At 40.7% G+C, this 22,161-nt stretch overlaps 1 protein-coding gene across 4 annotated transcripts in view; it reads right to left on the bottom strand.

Moving 5' to 3' along the window:
• Positions 1-873: 873 nt before the first annotated feature.
• rreb1a (ras responsive element binding protein 1a) overlaps positions 874-22,161 on the bottom strand; it is a 93,718-nt gene continuing 72,430 nt past the window's right edge. For all 4 annotated transcript variants that reach the window (XM_041814462.1, XM_041814463.1, XM_041814461.1 and 1 more), the window contains 13 exons: positions 20,275-20,410; positions 19,656-19,804; positions 16,969-17,158; positions 16,244-16,525; positions 15,536-16,007; positions 13,545-15,255; positions 13,108-13,292; positions 12,371-12,583; positions 11,727-11,888; positions 11,447-11,608; positions 10,993-11,120; positions 9,061-9,772; positions 874-8,173 (listed from right to left, as the gene is read on the bottom strand). In XM_041814462.1, the coding sequence (XP_041670396.1) occupies positions 7,569-8,173; positions 9,061-9,772; positions 10,993-11,120; positions 11,447-11,608; positions 11,727-11,888; positions 12,371-12,583; positions 13,108-13,292; positions 13,545-15,255; positions 15,536-16,007; positions 16,244-16,525; positions 16,969-17,158; positions 19,656-19,804; positions 20,275-20,410 (5,107 nt within the window). In that variant the 3' untranslated portion in view covers positions 874-7,568. The remainder of the gene's footprint in view (positions 8,174-9,060; positions 9,773-10,992; positions 11,121-11,446; positions 11,609-11,726; positions 11,889-12,370; positions 12,584-13,107; positions 13,293-13,544; positions 15,256-15,535; positions 16,008-16,243; positions 16,526-16,968; positions 17,159-19,655; positions 19,805-20,274; positions 20,411-22,161) is intronic.

The raw sequence follows: 22,161 nt of genomic DNA, 5'->3' as shown, positions 1-22,161 counted from the left end.
AGCATGAAGACCGGTTTCCATTTAAACACTGATGGCACATAATGAAACCAAATACTACAGTTTCCACTTTTTGGGGTATATTTTCTGTCCTCCTTTGTTACAGATTCCTTTCTAACTTGTTTCACCATCATTCTCTTTCTCTGGTTTGTGTTACAGGCCCTCACATAACAAAAACAGAGCTTACAAATCACCATACCAGTCGATTTGTACGCTCTGTTTTTGTTATGTGAGGGCCTGCCATTGGCTTTAGTTGATATATACAAGTAAAGCCACTCAACAGATGTTTGTAAGCCATGGTGAAGAGCTGCGGTGTCAAAACATGTTGGCTTATTAAATGATCTGGCCATCAAAATAAAGGCTTTTGAGGTATTTCCTTCCTCATTTACATTTTTAACATTTGGAGAGCCTGATTTCTTCCACCTTTAGGAAACCATGCACTGTTGAAATACTTAAGATAATGAACCATGAGTGGAAAAGATTGCACTTTCAATACTTTTACATCAAAAGTCTTCAGTCCACAGATGCCTACAGTGTTGTTAGGAGATCTAACAGTGGTAAAAATGCTCTCCTCCCATCTTTTTTTGGAACATGTTGTGAGTGTCTAATTCAGAATGAGTATATTTAAAAATACACATGTAAAGTTCATCTTTGTTTTGTATTTTAGTGAAAATAGGTTGACCAGGATCTGCAAATCACTGTATTTGGTTTTGTTCACATTTTACACGTCTCAACTTTTTGGGAATTTGGGTTTGTTTTTTCCACACAAGCGAAACCACACTCAAATTTTAAAAACGACCTGGTTGACCATGACTTTGGTGAAAAGGCAGAAGTGCTGTAAAAAGACAAACCACAGAGAGCGTTTGATTCACACCGTTCCTTAATATAATCTTTATTGCTTTTTCTTATTGGGTTGAATACAGAACAGGTTTACATCTCTTGACTTTGTGAAACACTGCCATGTTTTACTAACAGCAGGAGGTGAGAGGACAGACAAGGGGATGGAAGTAAAGATTGAAACACGACCACCGGAAATAAACTTGTGATCGTGTGTGGATGCTTAGTGATTGAGGTCCAGCATCTCTAAGTTTTTGTGTTTGAGGACAATTCTCCTCTCTGATGTTCCCTTTAAACTCTGACGACGGGAGTTAAACTAAAGCCAGCTCAGACCAAAGATACAAGACTCAACAAGGCCAGTTAAAGGAAGCTGCAGAGGACTGCTGTGGTTGGAATCAGGCTGGCCGACGGTGTTGACCGCGACTTGGCAGTCAAATTGCCAACAGTTGGTTTTAGAACGTAAGGCACATCGTACACCAATCAGTCCACTGGAGCCTGGAGAGGACATCAGCTGGATACGAGTTGATACTAGTCTTTAAAACAACAAAACTGCTGAGTGAATAACCGAGAGAAACCGTCAAAAGAAAATGGCGCAAGCCCTCAGGGTATCGAATGCTGCAGTAATGACGTTCGTTTGTAAGCCAACCCAGGTGTTCGCACTGCATCAGTTCCATTGACCAAAAGCCTATGGGTTTTTTTCTGTGAGTTTTTGGTTTCTGTTATTTTGTTCATCAAGATAATCACAAATGAACACTACTCTAATTATTGCTGAAGTAACGGAATCAACATAAGTAAAAAGCTAAAGCTAGACTATAAAAGAACCGCACCACAGTCAATGGACTTTGTGGTCTTAGTTAGCCGTTGTAGAAAAACATCTCTAAAAGTTGTGTTTGCCACAGACCTTATTCAAAGCATCGAAACAGAAACTCATTTACATATTCCATAAACTTTAAGTCCAAGGAACTAGACATGCTGAACTGCAAACTTGGGAGTATCGAGATGCCAGGCAAGTATGTGATCCTGAAAGAGCCCTTAAGTCAGAATTTTGATTCAGAAACTTCTTTAGACTTTGAGTCCACAGAATCAGATGTGCTGACAACCAATATGCTTCAGGACTCGTGGTGGCTTCCAGTTGATCTTGGAAATCCAAACTTGAAAGTCAGAAATGCCAGACAGATATGTAAATCCAGTAGACCCTGAAAGTCAGAGCTCAAAAACTCGTTCAAAATTCCCATCGACTTTAAGTCCAAGGACCCAGGCATGCTGAAATGCTAACACACTTCCAGGCAACCAGTTTCAACTTGTCTTGTTGTGAATCTTTGGTCTGAACTGGACTTAAGGGTTTAACCAAAAAAGAATGCTGAAAAAAGGCAAGAAAGATCTTGAAGAAATGTCTGAAAGTGAGGGGAGGGCAATGCAAAAATGTCAAAATATCCCGGCTTTAAAACACCGAAGTTCAAACATCTTTCATCTGTTAGGAGACGACGAGTTCACAGTCAAGTGCTAAATGTAGTGATTGACAGTTCTGAATCATTATTTTTAAAAAAGACAAAATAATCAGGAGATGGAAAAACAAGTTGCAACTCAGGCAATAAGAACATGAAGCATTTCGGATAATGGATTCGTGAAAGACCCTGAGAGCGAGATTATATATAATTTCATATTTATATATATTTATACGTATGTGTAGAGCAAGAGGAGATGGAGAAAGGAGAAATCATCCATAATCGAACAAATTAGATTAACATGCAAAATAAGGAAACTAACCTAAAAGTCACCCTTTAACTGAACACAATGGATTTTCACAGTTTTATACTCATTTATATGTCAAAAAGAGAAAATAAACACAACAAAAATCATGTCAGCCAAACTAGAAATAAACAACAGAACCAAGTCACCCACACAATCTGTTCTCAACTCATATACAGGAGATCTACATAAAGCTTTTTGGATTCAGAGGGATTCTTATTGCTAGTCCGTTTCACACCCCGGCCAACGGCGAGCCGGTTAGTCCAAACCATCAGTTCCTCAAAACAGTTCTGCAGCATTATTGTGATATTCTTTAATACATGGCTTCTTCTCAAGTCATTGTAGAAACTAACTCGCACCCAAACATACAAATACACACACCTGGGCTCCAAATAAATACATTTAAAAACAGTCCATGTGCATTCCAATGGAAGTCCAGTATTCATATGGCCGTGCACTCACACCACATACACACAGAGAACATTAACACACATTCCCAAGGAGAAGGATGAACAGAAAGAGCTAACAAAACATAGAACAGTTGAGAAACAGAGAGAGAGAGCTCTTCCTGGGTATGGCATCTTAAAAACAAAGGGTAAATCCTTGATTTTGCCAATTTAAAGCCAAATTTTGGATGTAATAATGAACCAATTCGTGCAAGATATTAGACATAACACTTGGGGTCTTCAGGCTTCATCTGAAGTCTTTGCAAATTAATTTTGGTGTACGTAGAATAAAGGGAGACAGTTGTCTTAAACCCCCAGAAGACAGAGTTTAAGCCACAAAATAATAAATTTAAGTACACTGATACATTTGCAAATTCTGTTGGTTTACTCTGTTTATTAGTAAATGCAAATTCAGCGTCTTACCCGTAGAGAACCATTGCTGCAGCACTAATGTATGGCTCATGGTAGATTTTGTTAAATCCTCAATTTCGACACAAAAAAGGTAAGATGTTTTGGGGTTATAAACTGGGAAATTATAGCATCAAAATTAATTCAACAAAGGTGTTTTGAGAAATATTACAAACTTATTTTTGGCTAACGAAGTTACTAGCATGCTTGGCTGACCAACCTCTCATGGAATTAAGAAAACTCCTCAAAAATAAGTCAAAGATCTTAATTTTATTTTGTTTTTAATCTGCAAACAAAGGATTTTAAAATGTTCTAATGGTCTGAGGGTTCTACTGTAAATCTACCAAAATTTTTCCAGGAAAGCATCTCTCCAGTTTTAGCACTCTAACTATTTAGCATAATGTTTGTTAAGGAAAAAAATGTTTCAGTTGGAATACAAAGAGCGAATTTTTATGGAATAGATCAGAAATTACTGGGTCAAATTTACAAAAATCTTAGTAAACTCATTGCTACTTTAACATAAAAACTAACAAATGTCAATTAGCTTGCTAGCAGACCAAATTTCAGGGAAATAAACTAAATCCAATCAATGCTTTTTCCTTATTTTTATTTAGTTTTGCAAAGAGGGGACCTGTACATAAACTTTCTGCCTTATCTCGAAGAGCTTTATTTGGTGAAGGGCATAGTATTTCACCAGAAATGACATTGAAGAAATGGAAGAAATTAACCAATTTTAGTCAAAGGTTTTGGATACCCTAGGAATGAAAACTCTCTCTTTCTCTTTCACTCTTAATTGTGTTGTGATATTCCACTGTAGTAGTACTAGTAGTAGAAGTAAGTAGTAGTTTTGGAAATTGTTAGTGCCAGTTCACAGCAGCGCCCAGCCAGTCACAAAGTCGGTCCAGTTGTTCGATATCTCTCGTTTTTTTGACAGACTATATGACCGACCGCCGTTGCCTTACAGTTCCGTTATGAGCCGCTGAGGTTTGATTTGTTTTGAGGTTGCTTGATTTAAAATAAAAAATAAAAATGTACAAGAAAAATTAGCTATCTTTAACTTCACACAAAAAAAAAACGCACTTCGCCACCCTTTACTGTTGTGGAAATGTTGGGTCTGGTTGGAGTGAGGGGGTTGGATTTAGCCCTTTTACTTTTGTTTGTGTGCAGTAGGGTAAAACCGTTCATTCACAACCCCCTCATCCATCCATCTGTTCTTCCATTCATTCGTTCATTCATCCCTCTCCTCCTGTCTTCAAGTTCCTTCTCGAAACTATACCAAGATTAAAATGAAGGGCACGTTTCTGGTTTTAATTCTTAACTACAAATGATTGTCGTAACCGCCAAATTCATGACCACGTGTCTTTGAATATCTGTTAACTTCTGTGAGGATAATATGTCGCAGTTTTATGCTTTAGTCTGTTAATTATGTCTGTTCACATCAGAGGCCAAATAACAGCTCTAAAGCCATCCAGGACCAACTCAAGATACCAAAATAATACTGGAAGGAGATTTGCTAGGTCTGAAGTTAGCCAAATATGCTTTTTACCAGCTTAGCTCGACTCAGCCTGAGCTAGTTTAACCATGTGGCACATTAAAAGCTCACGTTTAGGGTAATAACTAGCCAGGCCTAACAAACTACTCCATTGTTAGCTTGTTTTACCTTTTAGGTTTGTTAGGTTGCGCTAGTACAAATTTGAAACCAGCGTTTTCTCTGAAGGACTCATTTTTAGCTAACCAAACTAGTTAAATGAGCTGATCCACTGTTGGCTTGTCATATTTGAGAGCTTCCTCTTGTTAACACACATTTGTAGCCAGTGTTTACTATAACTGACTCTCTCTGCCTTGCACAGGTTTTATGTTAAAGCTAGCTAGAGCTAATCAAGCTAGTTAAGCTTGGTTAGCTTGAATGGTCTGGCTGTTGTTTGCTCTAGTTGGGTGTTTAAGGCCAGTTCTGACAATGTAAGGCCCACTGCACAAAGCTAAGCCTAACTTGAAAAACTAACCAACAAAAAACAGCCATGCTAAGAAAAAAACGAGTATGGTTACTTTTGCAAGACATGGTCGGTAAGCACTCGTTATCGTCTTTGTTAGCTCATTATTGATATATTTACTGCTGAGACGGCAGCTGCGATAGCTAAAGAAAGCCCCTTGTAAGATGTTGCAAAGACTAAGCTAGTTTTTCCACATTTCTTAAGGCCTGTTAAACAAATAGGACTATCAATTTTTAGCCCTTGTGCTTTGTGTTTACATGTCTGATGTGCTGTGTTAGCCTCTGTTAGCTCTGTTTGGAAATTTGTGCTATTAGTTTTGACTTTCTACTCTGTAATTGAAGTTAAAATGATGGGTTAGCCCTAGCTTGCTCTGATTTTGTCTTTTTGTTGGAACCAGAATAGCAAAGATAAACCTAGTGTTGATTTTTGTTGTTGTTTAGGAAATTGTACTTTAGCAAAGCTAGCTTTGACATGTTATCTTTGTCAGTGTGTACAATATTTAAAGTCACACTGATGAGTTTGCCCTGGCTAGGTCTGATTTTGGCCACATGGGGAACCAGGCTAGCAAGAATAAGCATTGTTTTGCTCTGTTTGGGAAATTGTGCAAGCTAAGCTAGCTTTGATTTGTTAGCCCTGCCTAGCTTTACGGTATTTAAAGTTACGCTGGTAGGTAAGGTTACCTGGTTACCTTTATTTTATGCATACCAGGCTGGTGAGAATCAGCCTTGTTTGGGAAATTGAGCAAGCTAAGTTAGCTCTGATATGCTAACCTCAATTAGCTGTACTGTATTTGAATTCATGCTGGTGAGTTAGCCCTGTTTAGCTTTGATTTTGCACAGTGAAAACCTGGCTAGCAAGAATTTTTGCTAACCATGTTTAGGAAGACGTAGGATTTAAAGGGCTGCCTACAGAGTTGCTCATACGTGGTTTTTATGGTTGCAGTTAAAGCAGAGGTTGAGGTAAACTGAACCTGGTGTTAGAGGCAAAATACGTCAGCACACTAGAGGCCCTGTATTAAACCCTAAATAAACACTAAGGGGCGACGGTAAGAGACAGGTGGAATTCACATACAATCGCACACAAGAAATTTTGATTTGTTCAGATATAAAAAAAACCAACAACAAAAAACCAAGAATTCCCCTCCCTACACCTATATTTCACTGATAATCGCACACATGCCAAAATGAAAATACTCTAACATCACGTGCCACATGTTCAACTCTCTGTACACACATGGAATCAACTGAGAATGATTATGAATGACAAATTATTAACACACAAACTCACAGGGAGGCTTTGTGGGAGAAAGGGATCAATAGTGTGATGGATTAAAAAAAAAACATGGAGAAAACAAACTTATCAACACTATTCTGCCCTTTAAAGAGTCCTGTTTCCAAACAGAGATCTGCTGCGACTTACACAAGTTCGTGAATGTTTTGTGAGCCAGCCGAGACGAGGATTAATGCGGAAGCTAGCAGAAACTACGCCGTCTTTTGTGTTTTTTATTCCAGTTACAAAAAGCTTCCTTTGTCGCAGATTTCGACGACGACAGCCGTCAGTGGAAGTCATCATTTGCTGGTGAAATCGGGCCAAATTGGCAGCCTCCGACTTGTGAATTTATCAAAAAACATAAATCAAAGCTGATGCCAATGGTGGAGAAAATATAAAGGTCCTCCACTGTGATTTCTCTCAATCCAAAGCTGGTTCAAATTTTTAAATTGTTCAGTCTCAGCTGTGATTTAAATACAGAAGAATAAACGCAGATTCAGTCTTTGTCCGTGTTTCTGCGTCTTCTTAAGTTGATCATCAATTCTCGAACAGAATCTAGACAATAATAAATCATAGCTTTAATCTTTTATTGCTGAAATATAGATTCCCCGCACAAAAAATAGCAATGCAAATCATTGTCATCATAAAAAGCTATAAAATTAGATCCATCCTCCGTAATAATGCAGATAAAGATATAGCAAAAAACATCTCTTAGAAGTAGGACTAGTAGTAAGGCACTTCAAGAAAACGAGGGCTTCCCCTTTCTGTATTTCTATCAAAAAGTTTCCGGGCTGGTTTTTGCATCGTCATCATAATGGTGTAGCGTCCTTTCGTCGTATGGCACTGTGGTGAAAGCCAGGGGCATTCCCCCTCAGTCTGCCCCCACCAGAGGAGGCTCTCCATTGGGCAGGATGTGCTCCAGTGGGGGCTTGGCGTGGATCTCCAGCAGCCCTTGGATGAAGCCGTCTGCAGGAGTGGACTCCCCAGGAGGAGACGAGGAGGAAGAGGGAGCGGGGTCTTTGGAGGTGTTTGATTCAGGCGTTGAATTCCCATCGTTGGCTGTTGTCTTTGTGTCAGTAGCTTGTTTGGGAGTTGTGTCTTCAGAGGGTATTTGCTCTACTGAATCTTCGGAAAGTTCTGTTTTGTCACCAGAAGCAGCGGGTGTCGTTGGTGGTTCAGATGTTTTTGCAGGGTTGTCTTCCTCTGCCGCAGCTGATTCTGATCCCTCCGCCTCCTCGTCATCAAGCTCCTTGGATCCGGGTGCGCTGTTTCCACACTCACTCTCATTCTCCGAAGGCGGGCAGGTGGAGGTCGGTGTAGGGCCACATGAGTCTCCATCCTCGCTGGCAGCATCGTCGTTTCCCGTACAGGCTCCGTCAGCACCGCGGGGCTTCAAGTGGATCCTTTGGTGGCGAACGAGGCTGTGCTTCAAGGTGAAAGTCCGCTCACAGGTTTGACACTGGTATGGCCGTTCACCTGGGGAGGAAAGATGAGACATGGGGGTAGAAGAGAAGAAGGAGAAGAGATTTAGATTAGATACGGACTCTAATACATTTTAAATTAAATTTGAAAAATTATAAAAGATCAAAGACATGCCAGTAAAAAAAACAGTTGTTTGCATGAACAAAAACCTTCATACAACAGGAATTAAAACAAAAAAAACTAAATAAGATACTAGGAAACTAAAGAATAATCAAAAAAACAGAATAAAAATTGTTATATTTATTGCATGTATGACTAATGTAGAATGAATTTAAAAAAGAAAATAGATACATATAAAATGTTTAAAAAATAAAAACATAATTTAAATATAAAAAAATGTAAAAACAAATCAATGAATAAAAAACAAAATAAATAAAAACAGGAAAATATAATAATAGATACAAAATAAAACACTTTAATTAAAGTAAATATAAAAATGCATGACACAATCATAAATCATAAATTAAGTAAATTTGTAATAAAATAAATGAAAAGAAAAATGCATACAAAATATACACAAAAAGTGTATTAAAAATGAATAGAAATAATAAATTAAAATAGAGAATAAAATTATAATAAATTAGTGAAAATGTAATGTATTAATTAAATAAATAATTAAATAAATAAAACTTAAATAAAATAAGAATATCAAAATAATGGAAAATACAAATAAAATATTAAAATTAAATTAAAAAATATATTTCATACAAATATTAAAAAACATGAAATAAAATTAGAAATAAAATTAAATCAATAAAAATTAAGGGAATAAATTAAACATAACAAATTGTACAGATATAATTAGATCATGTTATTATAATATAAATATAATCAAATAAATAGATTGATAAAAAATAAAAGCTAATACATTAAAGCTTTACCTGTATGTGAGCGTGTATGTCGGGTCAGATCCTGCAGAGACCAGAATCTTTTATCGCAGACTTTACAAATTTTCTTCCTCTTGTCGACCCGTCCTCCCTCTAAACTCTTTGGTTCTGATGCCTCCTCTTCGCTCCTCTCCTCCTTCTCCTTTTCCTCCTCCTCAGACTCTCCGCTATCTCCTCCATCGCTCTTTCCTCCCCTCGCTCCTCCGTCCTCCTCCTCTGTCTCTGTCTCCTTCTTCTGCTCCTCCTCTTTCTTCTCCTCCTTCTCTTCTGTTGGTTTCACAGCGTTACTCTCCGTCACCTCCTCTTTCACCTGCTGGTTCTCCTCTATGGCCGCAGGAGTCGGTGATTCCTCAGAGAGGTGTGCCCTCTCGTGGCGAGCAAGGGTGGTGGCATATCTGAAGCTTTTCTTACAGACTCTGCAGATGTGTTTGTACTCGGGCTGCTGCTTCACCGCTGGGCTGCTGGAGGAGGAAGATGCTGTAACGGTTTTCTCCTTCTCTTGGCTGTCTGATGCTTGGGGAGGTGGAGCGGAGGAAGAGGAGGAAGATGAAGATGAGGAGGAGGAAGACGAAGATGCAGACTGGGAGGGCTGTTCTTCCTGAGGGGCGTCTGATGACGTGGACAGCTTGAAGTCGATGAGCTTTTTACCAAAGTTCAGGTCCAGACTTTTGTTACTGTGGCAATCATCATCATCTGCGCACTCCACCTACAGGAGGAAATAAAGACGTTCAAATCAGCTCTGATTTATGGTGGCCCCGAAGGACAAAAGCAAAAGGATTTCACTGAAGAACAAAACATTTCATTTTTAAAAATGACATTAATAACATAAAATAATAAACAAACATTTCATCAAAAATTGTCACTAAACCCTACAAAATTGTTAAAAAAGAAAATGTTAAAACTACAATGACAAAATTTTTTTTGACAAAAACGTTAATGAAACAAAACATTTCGCAAAACACAAAAACATTTCTAAATGCAAATTTTTTTTTAAACGTCAAAAGTGACGACAAAAACGGCAACGAAAAGACATTGATAAAAATGATTGATAAAAATGACAAAAAAAATGATGAAAAAAGATGACAATGAAACAAAACAAAAATATTTAAAAATATTCCATGAGACACAAATTTTTAAAATCTAAAGGAACAGAATTACTTAGTGATATACAGTAACATTTCTGGAAATGTAATTTTTAAAAAACTGAAAAAACACAGGCATATGGAAAAACATTTGATAAACCCCCCCACTGTTCTAGACCTGGTCTTTTTTTGCACTAACTCGGGATAATATTTGCTATAAATTGGCACTATCAAAAAATAAAAATAAGCGAAATAACTGAGACAAACATTTGTTTCAAGAAATATTTGTGCATTTAGCATTTGTATTGCTTTTTTTTTACCCCAACTTTATTCTTTTAATTTTTTGTATTCAGTGAAATATTTTATCAGTTGAACTAAAAGGTCAACTAAAAGTTGACCTTTTAGTCCCATTTTAGGACAGATTACTTTAATCTGATAGTGCTGTTTTTTCTCCAGAGGTCAGATCAGAGGTCTTCTGATCACATTATAGCAAAATGTAAAGTTTAGAGGTTGTTGTACTGATGTTTTTTGCCGTTACATACAAAGAGATGACTGAAGAAAGCCTTCAGTCCTACAAGAAATACTCAGATTTTCTTTTTATTTTAGCTTATGTGGCAAAACAACAGGAAAAAGTCTGTGACAGTCCTGCAAGACAAAAGCAAGGTAAAGGAAAAATATTCTCTGCAATATGCAGGCAAAATTTACTACTAAAATTTGATGCACATTGTTCTGCAGTCTAATTAGCTTAAAAAACTTTTGCCAACAGAAACATGTGTGACTAAATTAATTTCTATTTAAATATATCTAATTGCTACAAAAGTTTTAGACATGTCTGGTGAGCTACCTTGGTGCTGCTGCTCTGTGCAGGCGGTTTTTCTGCTGCTGCCTTGGTGTCTGGCGACCCCTGCTGGCTTGGCTGCTCTGTAGTGTTTGTCTCCTGTTGTTCTGCAACGACAGCAGCCGGGCTGCAAACTGCAGAGCAAAGCAAAAACAGTCAACTGAATCAATAAAATATCAGCAAAAGAAGCATTTTTTTCTTTTTTGGTGCAAGAAATAATTAAAGGAGCCTGATGTGGATAAATGTCATAAAAAAGACAGAAAATATACACTTTGGTTCACATAAAAAAATCTTAATGCTCTTATAAGTGCATGGTAACTAAATAAACATTTCCTTTAGACAAAGAAGGTTTTTAATTGTCTTTTTCAGTACAACAACTATTTTTAAATACAACATCGAAAATTCAATGTTAAAATCGCGACACAGGAGAATGTTATATACCCTAGTTTTGTAGACTCACCTTGGCTTGTTTTCTGCGCAGGGCTGAGCGGCGTCAGCCCCTCCTTGTCCTCAGAAGGAGCCGGGCTCTTTGCGGTGGGTGCGGGGCCCGTTTCTGCAGAGGGGGTGGAGGTGCTGGGGTTTTGTGCTTCTGGTGTGAGCTGTTCTGTCTCTGACTGACTCTCTGCAGGACAAAACACAACAAAAGAAATCAACACAACAACATTAACACAAACTCTATAACGAACCCAACCAGTGTGTCTTCACCACAACAACCAGATTCATTTGTTTGTTTTTCTGACCTGCGCTCTCGTGTGAACCTTCCTCTCCTTCCTTCTTGATTATAGCGCCATTACGTCGCAGTGTTCGGTGCGTGATGCCGTGTTTCCTCAGCAGGTGGCGCTCACAGTTAGATTTGGTGGAGAAAAAGGCATCGCACTTGGGACAGGGGAACGGTTTTTGGCCTAGAAAGAGACAAAAGATTCTCAGTGAGGGAGCAGACTATAGGCCAATCCCATTTCTACCCCTTGACCCTCCCCTTAGCCCTTCTTCTAGCCCTTCCCCTTGAAATAGAGTGGTAAGGGGTAGGGCTGAAAACCCTCCCTGAAGAAACGAGACAGGACTTGATTGCTGTTCATCATCACACATTGCCGATACACAGCTGTGTCATCAGAGGTGACAAAGCTTTAACCATCTTGTTCATCTCCGTGTTGATCTTCTCCATATATTTATACAGTTTATAGCCCTGGTTTACACATGTACATACCAAAAATACAATAAACTCACATCCCCAGTGGCTAAAGTTTGAATATATGAGAAAACACAACTGTTGAAACCTTTGGTTTCAAGTGTGGTCCTGGAAAATATTTCCTCCCCAGTTTCTAACCTGAGGTAGTTGGCTGTGTGTCGAAGTGTGTTGTGTGTGTGTGTGTGTGCGTTGTGTTACCTGTGTGAGTTAGCATGTGTCTCTGCAGAGAGCTCGCCCAGGGAAACACTCGAGGGCAGAAAGGACATGTCATCTTCTGCACAGAGTTGGAGTAAGCGTTCTTCTTTCCTTTCGTCTGTGGGACCGCCACTGCTGCCACTGTCGCTGTTGAGGCTGCTGCAGCCACCGGTTTCACCTCCTCCTTCTCCTCTGCACCTCCTGCTCTGTCCACGTCTAAGAAGGTGAATTTAAATAAAGCATATTGCATTCCTTCAATATCTTGTTTTGACACGTGTCATTTTAATTAGTGCAATTATCATAAGAGTAAGAACAACTCTTCTTCGTGAAACCCTTTAAATAATGCAGCTCTGTGAAGCTTAAACCCTTTGAACCCAAAACAACATTTAATTCATCACAATTTTTTTTGATATATGTGTAAATTAAAGTTCTAGCATCCTTGGATTCATGATTTCTGTTTACAAGAGATTCGCGCATAGCCTAGACACGAACATGTATTTAAGAAAAAAAAATGAAAGAATGAAGCTTTTTGTTGATTTCTTGGGAGTTTGCATGTTCTTATCTGTTTTTTTAAAAAAGAAGTCAACTGCTAACTCTAAGTATCCTCCCTTTTTGACCATCACTCCCATCCATACTGAGTATTACAGCATTAAATCATAATATAACAAGATAACAGATGCAAATTAAAAACATAAAAAAAATTAACATCAGGGAATTGCATAACCGTTTCTTTCTCTTACCTCTCTTTGCTCCGAGGTCAGCGGCTCCGGTCTGCAGGTATGTGCTGAACTTGTTGGCATCCGTGGTGGCGAGCATTTTCTCCACGCTGGCAAACTCACCGCTGGACTCCAGGTCAATGCCACTGCTGCTTGCATTAGATTTCTCCTTCGCTGCTAGGATGGCTGGCTTCTTCCTGGTTCTTTTCCTGTCAGATGGAAAAGTCACAGAACAGTTTAGGCTTACATTATAGCGCCACCTGGTAGAGGAATCAGGAAATGTTTGCAGCTGCATGTAAGAGCTTATGGAGCCAAATCAAGAGTATTAAAGTTGACACATTACTCCATTCAGTCAGCTTATAGCTGACACATTAAAGACAGAATATCTGGAAAACTTCTCAATCTCGTATTGATAGACTAAAAAAAAATACTCCTGTAAGAAAGTGTGACAAGACTCGTACCTGTTCGATCCGTCAGTTGTGTCGTCATTCTGCGTCTCCAGAGCAGCGTTCCCTCCGGGTGCAGCTGCAGCAGCTTCGCTCTGAGAGGAGACTCCGCCCTGCTGCTTCCCGTCCAGCGTGGCGTTCTCTCTCTTCAAAAGGTCAGGAGCTCCAGAGACAGAGTGGATGATCTGAGCTATGGAGGCCAGGGGAGGCAGCTCTTTGTGGGTGGAGGATGGCGAAGAGGAGGTGGAGGAGGAGGAGGGTTTAGGGAGCAGAGGTTTGAGGCGCTGAGCTCGGGTGGCATTGTTGATGTTTGGGAGGGTGGCCGGTGGTGGCGTGGACCCAGGGGGGAGCTGGTAGCAGCCGAGCTGTGGGTGAGAGTGGAGGGGAGGCAGGGAGCTTCCTGTTTTCTCCTCCTTTGACTGAAGCTGCTGCTCCATGCCGACAGCGCTGCTCTGCTCTGTCTTTATTTCCTTCCTCTCTCCCTCAGCCTCTCGCCGCTGTCTTTTGCTCGGTATGGACAGGTCAATGGGCTGGTCGAGGGCAGAGCAGTCGAAGGTTGGTGAGCTGCTCTCCAGTTTGACCCCAGGAGACGCCGTCTGGCTGTGGCGACCTTTGGCGGAGAAGTCAAGCGGCTGGTCCAGTTCTGCAGGATAAACCACATCCTCCACTTTCACCGCCTGCAGTATCTGAACCGCCGGCGGACTTATCCCATTCAGCGCCATCTGAGTTACGGCGGAGGCTCGGGCCGGTGTGATGGTGGAGACGGACTGAGGGGTGGGCAGCAGAGTTGCGATGTGCTCCTCGATCTCTCTCTCCTGCACCTCAGGATGCTGCTTCAGCAGATGGTGGATGCAGTTCCGTTTGGCAAGGAAGGCAGCTCCACAACGCCGACACTCGAATGGCTTCCTTTGACAGCCATTGTGTGTGCGGAGGTGGATCTGCAGCGCCCGATAGCTCTTTAAGTCCTCGCCACAGAACCTGCAGGTGGTCTCTGCTCCGGTGACGCCCGTCTCTGTGTCCGTGGTGGTGGTGGTGGTGGTGGTCGTTGCCGCAGTGATGGCTGAAGCAATGCTAGCCGTGGTCGTAGACGTCACGTACTTGATGTTTTTCTCAATGTCCTTCCTTGATGTCTTGGCGTGCTTCTTCCTGAGGTGGCGCTCACAGTTGGCCTTGACAGTAAACGGGTAATGGCAGACCCGGCAGACGTACGGCCGCTCACCACTGTGCGTCCGCAGGTGTCTGATCAGCGTGGCTTTATCGGGCGCCACGTAGTCGCAGATGTTGCACTGGTGAGGAAGGATACCAAGGTGGAAGCGCATGTGAGCCTGCAGGACGCCAGAGAAGGCGAACACCTGGTCGCAGAATCTGCATGGGTACGAGCCTTTAGCTGAGCCAGCAATGGCGTTCCCTGCTTTGGTTCCTGGTTTCCTTCCACTAAGCCCCGCCTCCTCATGCACTGCTGTGGTTGCGGCCGGTGGTGAGTCAGACAGAGGCGTGTGAGCATCTCCCATACACTCTGCGTCCAGCTGCCCACCATTCCTGGCTGAAGAGGAGGGCGTTTTGAAGAGAGACGGGGTGGGAGGGGGCAGGCTGGGGCTGATGCAGCCCAGTGAGGCCTGTTGGGAGCTCTGGAGGGGTGGGGGGGTGGTGGCGGTGAGGCTGGAGCGAGGGGTGGTGGGAGGTTTAGGCTTCAGTGGAGGCATCGCCTTCTGATTTTGAACCAGACCTGCAGGAGGAAAAAAACAGCGCAAGTGTGAGTTGGTTCTCACCACTAGATGGCGTCTGATTGTATAAGAAGTGACGACTCAGTTCAGAGAGCTGCAACAATCACCAGCAATGTTCTAAAACAGTCTTGTTGTGTCGCAAACCTTTTTTAATTTGCAATGGGCTTTTAATCACTCTTTAATTTTCACTCTTTCATTTCAAGCCTTTCCAAGTTAAAACATTACGCTGATCATCTAATTTAATGAACATTTGAGCGCACACAGCTCCAGCCGATAACTCACCTTGACCTCCAGCAAATCCCGGAGCTTTGGCAAGAGGTGGGAGGGTCAGTCCCATCTGATTGGGTGCTGCACTTGCCACTTTGAGGATCTGTTGAATGTCGGCCAGCTCCATGATCCCAGCACCGCCTGCTTCCCCGGGTTTCGCCCCAGATGAGGCCGCACTCCCAGTGGCAGCGCCCCCATCAGGCTGCAAGAGGAGGCCGGTGGGGAAAGGCTGCAGGGACAGCAGGCTGAGGGCGTCCCGCTGACTGAGGCCCTGCAAGGCAGAAGCAGAGGCAGTTGCTTCCAGGAGCGGGATGCTGAGAGCTGCCAGACCCCCGGCACTGAGCCCCAGAGTCAGGCCCAGACCTCCGGACAGGTAGGCAGCAGCTGGCTCCTGGGGTAGGCTGGAGGAAGGGGGCTCCACGTGGATCACCTTGATGCTGTCCAGGTGAGCCTGATGGATTTCATCGTCGGTGGGAGTGGATTTCACCTGGAGGAGGAAAACAGCACCGTCAGAGGAGGGAGGAAGGAAAGGGGGATCACCAGAGAAAAGATTATTAGGGAGAGTTCAGGACATCTGCTCGTAATGCTTTTGGAAAAATGCAACAATGTGCTACTTTTATGCACCAAATTTACTCCGGCATTTATACTTAAGTTAAAACACTTCCTATTTCTTCCATTTGCTTTAACCTGTGTGATACCACAGAGTTGATTTTCCAGCCCTACCTTGGAGATGTGCTGCAGACCAAGCCCCTCCATGAAACCGGCTTGCTTGGCATGCTGCTCTTCTGTCTCCTCAACTTTCTTCTCTGGTATGAACGTTTTCTCCTCCTCGTTCTCCTTGTTCTCCTCATCCTCCGGCGTTTCAGATGTGGTGGCTTTGTCGGAGTGGGACGTGGTTTTGTGGAGGTCCAGAGCAGAGCGAAGGGGGAACGCTTTGTCACAGGAATCACAGACAAACCGATGGAACTTGCTGATGCAGCGGCGCAGGTTTGTCTCACACCAGACCTTAAGGAGGAGAAAGTTTAGAAATCAGTAAAGTCGTACTTCATTCATCCCCGAAGGGAAATTCATAAATAGAGATAAAAGTTAAAGAGTTTATAAATGATTATACAATTTATAAATGATAAAGAGTTTGTCATAAATAGATGCTCCAAAATAGAAAGACGAGTATGAAACTGACAACTTTTAGACATGTTACTATGTTTTGTGCATTCTAATAACAATTGACTCCACTTTAGACCATGCAGTCATACTCTGCTATAACAATCTGTCTTCAGTGAAGTCCTGATATTAGAACTCACTGTCCCTCCTCAAACAACAGCCATTACATAATTTCTTTGGTTCGATATCCCAACATGGTGTGTCATGGGTTGTTTTTGGTGTATAGTGAAGCTATCCACTGACTTTAGGTGTTCCCAAAAGACGCCTAGTCTTTACAAGGACAATACCTGTGCGATATGAGCAAACTTCTTGCAGGAGAAGTCGATGAAAGCGAGGTCATTGAAGCCTGTCGGGATGGAGGGGTTGTTCTGGATGAAGGGGCGGCCGTTCGGATCCTGGGGGAGGAGCTTATGAACCCCTGCGTTGTGACGTAACAAACCACGGTGGGTTCGGAAAGACAGGCAGCAGAGATCGCACCTACAGACACACAAGGAGAAATTTTTAGAGCAAGAAAATAATAACTGACAAAATGACCCAAGCATCACTAATAAATTATAAGACCACATCTATAAAAGCAGGATTGAGATTCTAAGATGCTTTGTTTACTCTGATCATTGAAAATTTGAGGTAAAATCTGCAATAAGGAGATTATTCTCATCAAAAATAATCTCTGTCTGATTGGTTGTTTATTTTAAAGTCTTGTTTGGGAGTAAAATGTATCTTAAAATTGAAAAAAACAAGCAGTTTTCAATGTGAGCAGGGGTCATGATAGGTTTAAAAGTACTAATATGAGTGGTTGAGATAACCCCTGGTGTCGGTGCTGCCTGTGCTCTTGTTAAGCGCTGAGAGGACAGCTGCTCAGTGTCTGCCACAGTCACACACTCTTATCACTTCCTCTGGGTGTGTGTTAGTGTGTGAGTAAGCTGTGTGTAATCCCCTCGGACATGTAGTCAGAGGATTTTTTTGTGTGTAGAGAGACATATGTGGAACAGCACTTGTTGAAATCTCCATCCCTCCTCCTACACACTCCGCAACTCCTCCTTCCTTCTTTCTCCTCCTATATCTCCTCATCAGTACTACCCTTTGACCTCCTCATCCTTTTCTTCCTCATCCAAACCTTTCACAATGACTGCCACTATCTCCATTCTCCTCTGTCAAAATAATTGCCCTGAAAACTGTGTATAATGCTAACTGTGTCACCATTAAATTATATTAACAATTTTGGGGTTTTTGCAGAGAAGCATCCCCACAGCATGATGCTGCCACCACCATGTTTTACAGTGGGGATGGTTTGTTTGTGGTGATGTGCAGAGCTTTCTTCCACTTGACCATGGAGTCTCCCACATACTTTTTGGTGAGCTCTAGTCCAGATTTAATCTGAGTTTTCTTCAACAGTGGCTTTCTCTTTGCCACTCTTTCATAAAGCTTTGACGGATGAAGAACCCGGCCAACAGTTGTTGTATGCAGAGTCTCCCATCTCAGCTGCTGAAGCTTGTAACGCCTTCAGTTAAAAGGCTCTTTCCTCCATCACCCCGTTTCCCCCAGTCGGTAAGAGAGTCGGCCCCCTCCCCCTTTCTCTCCATCCCTCCATCCTCGCTCTCCTTTCCTCCTTTCAGTCGATCCTCTTACCGGCTGATTAGTGAGGATTTACAGCTAAATATTCCTGCCTTCCAACATAACGAGCCAAGCAATGCTTTCTTTCTCTCTTTGTTTTTCTTCCTTTATTTCTCTTTTTTGACTTTCTTTTAGCTTCTTTAGTTTTTTTTTTTTTGGCTTTTTTGCACTCTTTTCTATCAGTTCATCCAATATTTTATAATCTTTACTTCTTCTCTTATTTCTTTTTCTCTTTTTGCTTTTTCTTGTCAGCTATCATTACTATTATCCTCTCTCAATCACCTTGTTGCCTAACAAGCTTTTTTTTAAGGGTTCATTGGTACTTAAACATATTTTCCAAGACAGGCTTAATAACAAACAAGAAATAGAATGTTCAACATCAAAGAAACACTGATAACTAATGGGGTGCATTGTGGGAAATGTAGGACTTACATTAAAGGCACAGAATATGGACAATATCTCGTATCTTTTTCTTTTCTGCATCTACTTGTCTCACCTCTCCATCACCTTTTCCCCAACTGCTTTTATGTTTCCTCATTTTTTTCTCTTTATTCCCAACAGTGTTTCTATTTTTTCAGATTTCCCCTTATTCTCTCATTTTTCATGCATCTTCCCTTCAATTGTCTTAACTTTTTCTCTCTCTCTTCCCTTTGTTTTTATTGAACTTCTCTCATCTTCTGCTCTTTTATTCTTTAATTCCTTCTTCCCATTTTATTCTCAGTTTCTATGCTTTTTTTTAATTCCTTGCTTACTTCCTAACTTGAGATGTAACAACACCTTCCAATTAGCTTTAGAATAAATACAAACATGGATGACTTAAATCAGTTAGACAAAAGCATATGCATTGCAATACTCCTCTTGACCAGCATATGGTGGTATTGGCTTTTGGCATCTTTTTTTTGCTGTCAGTAATTAAACAAGTTTGGTGTTAAAATGTGGAATATGCCTATTTTTAAAGGAATCCTATATATCCATTAACTGGTGCTGGTTTAATTTTATTAAATTAAGAAATTGTGATAAATGATTTTGCAAGTCCAGTTATGTGATATATAAAATATTGAATTGTTAGTTGTATTGCACATCCTTTTTCCCTCCACGACTGTCATTTAAATTTTCTTTATTAGTCAAAAGTTTGATTTAGTCCCTTTTTTAATACTACTACTACTACTAATTATTATTTATAAAAAAGTTCTTATTGATGGTTATTTTTTTAAAGAGAGCTTAAATCTAAGAGTCATTTCTCTAAGATTAGCATTGTTTAAATAACCATTTGTTGTACCTTTGCAGTAGGTCTTTAAATATGCAAAATGTCCTTGCAGAAATGAGAATAAATGGTTGAAGGAAGCTGTCTTTTGTGTACCTCAGTGCGGTGTCTGGATGCGTGTCCATGTGAGCATCCAGTTCCAGTCTGGAGCTGCACGTCTTGAAGCAGATCGGACAGGGCAGCAGCTCCTCTTCAGCTCCTCGGACCGCCGACGCCAACTCATCCGACACCGCATCCTCCACCACCTGCATGGTTGTGCCACGAGACAGGAAGATAAAGTCAGATTAACTGATTTGTCTAAATGTAAGAAACACTAACCAGCAAAAATCCAGCAAACTTGATTTAAAATTGTGACTGGGTAAATAATGCCAGATTGGTTTGCCAAGCATGAGCCAGCAACACTAGCTTGTGGTCCTACTTGGAGGATAATGTCCACATAACTAAGCTGCATGTGGTCATGAATTGGGATTGCCAGTTTAACCTCACGCAGCCATTTTTACCATGATATTCTCGAAAGAATACAGCCAAACTGCACTGCTTGCAGATACTACCCTCCATTCACTGTGCTTGTTTACAACCAGGTAGTAGAGGCAAAGAGAAGGCTTATTAACCAGCTACAGCCAGTCTAATAGTAATAGTAATGACAACCATTCGATTAAACATACACATCTTTGTTCTACACATGGTGAAGTCAACTAAATGTGGGAGTTGGTACCTTCTTATTTGGCGGCTCCTCTCCAATCTCCTCCTCCTGCCTCCTCTTCACGGACGGACGGCGGCGTTTGGTGGGAGAAGGGGGGCTGACAGGGAGCAGACCACTGGCTGGGTCCTTTTCATGGATCTTCATATGTCTGAAAGAGAAGGAAAAATTAATCAGAGGTTAGTTTACCCAGAGAAACCAAATATCAGAGATCTGTTTGGTCTTTGGCATCCCTGTTAACAGATAACTACAAGTCCATGTTGTTTTTATCTGATGATTTCTTTGCTTTTATATCAAACTGACTTATGATAAAAAGTACAATTAGACCATTTGTTTTATTGATTTTGTGGGAGGGCTTTTTCCTTTATTTTGATAGGACAGCTGTAGAGAGTGGGGTGAAGACATTCAACAAAGATGTGCTGAGATGTGCGTTAAGGACTACAGCCTCTGCTTATGGGCGAAATGAGAAAAACCTGGTAAATTCATGATATGTGAAATTTATGTTCAATCTCTACTTTGTTGTGTTAAAGTAACTTATGGACGATTCAAAGGCTGGGAATAATTGGTAGAAAGCAAAGGATTCTGGCAATATGAGTAAAACCAGAAGATGTTTATTAATTTTTCAGAACTGGTGCTGCAGGCTATAAATCAAATAAGGTGAGAGCTGTTAGCTGCTTGTTAGCCCCTGATCCGACCCAATTAGCTGGGAATGCGGAGCCACAAACACCAACAGAGGCCTATAATGATCTGTAAGTATTAGTAATTATCACATAATGAAACAGTCAGAGTTCAGGAGAGGGAGGGAGGGGAGACTTCAGGTTAAAACAGGAAGTACTGTATATTTGTTGCCACTACACAATGACAGTCATTAGTTGATAAAGTTGGTGATACAGAAAAGGAGAACTCTGAGAAGATATTTAAGAATATTAAGTGTGTTTTTATAAAACAAGATGAGAAAGACAGAAAAAGTAAAGACTAACTAAGAGAGACAAAGGAGAGAGTCCGATTCAAAGATATGTGGCGAGATGAGGGTTGCTCTGTGATGTTCTAAACTGCGGTCTGCTCACATCACTGCGACTGAAGGAGGCGATGCAGACTCTCACAGATACCCACTTTAAAGTTTATTCCTGAAGTCACAGCACAATAAATCTGTCTCTGCAACAGGGATTGTACTGCACAATCCCTGTTTTTTATGTGTTATTGTTGTCTTGATCATGACTCATACTTATATCACACTTTCTGTTTTAAATGGTATCAAATGCTTATATTAATTCAAATTTAATTTTAAAAAGTCTAACAGTAGATTAACTACCAGCCATGATGTCTATGAAATTATGTATTAAAGATGTATTTAAAAAAGAGCTGTCAAAAGCTTGAAAATAAAAGTGCACTAATTTTGGACCTTGATTTATTGTGATTATCTCGATTAATCTTGACAGCCCTATTTTAGCTATAAACTTGATACACTCAGTGAGTCTCACAGTTTTGTATAAGCATGCTCTAAAAGGTAAAATAAAAATAAATGATAAAACTTTAATATAATGGATTTTTCACTCTTCAGGTTAATAAACTGGAATTTACAAAATTGTAACCATCTCTTGTAAACATCCTGTTTCTGATCCACGAAGTACTGAAATTCTAACTGGTCTCGTTTCACTTTCAAGTATCGTAACACTAAACTTGGTTTCAGTTTCGAAGTTAAAATTTTGGTATCCTGACATCTCTAGTCAACATGACTGTGGACCTTCATGTGACGAAATTTAATTTTTTAACTGTGTTTCTGTTTTAAGCAGAAGGTGAGGAAGAAAAAAAAATTAAAGACTAAATGTAAGAGCTGAGAAAAAGAAGCGGTATAAGACAAAAAAATAAACCAAAAAAATTCAAAAAGAAAAAACAAACAAA

Source organism: Cheilinus undulatus, linkage group 19 (genome assembly GCF_018320785.1).
Source record: "Cheilinus undulatus linkage group 19, ASM1832078v1, whole genome shotgun sequence".
NCBI classification, from domain to species: Eukaryota; Metazoa; Chordata; class Actinopteri; order Labriformes; family Labridae; genus Cheilinus; species Cheilinus undulatus.
This window is presented reverse-complemented; position numbering and strand designations above follow the sequence as displayed.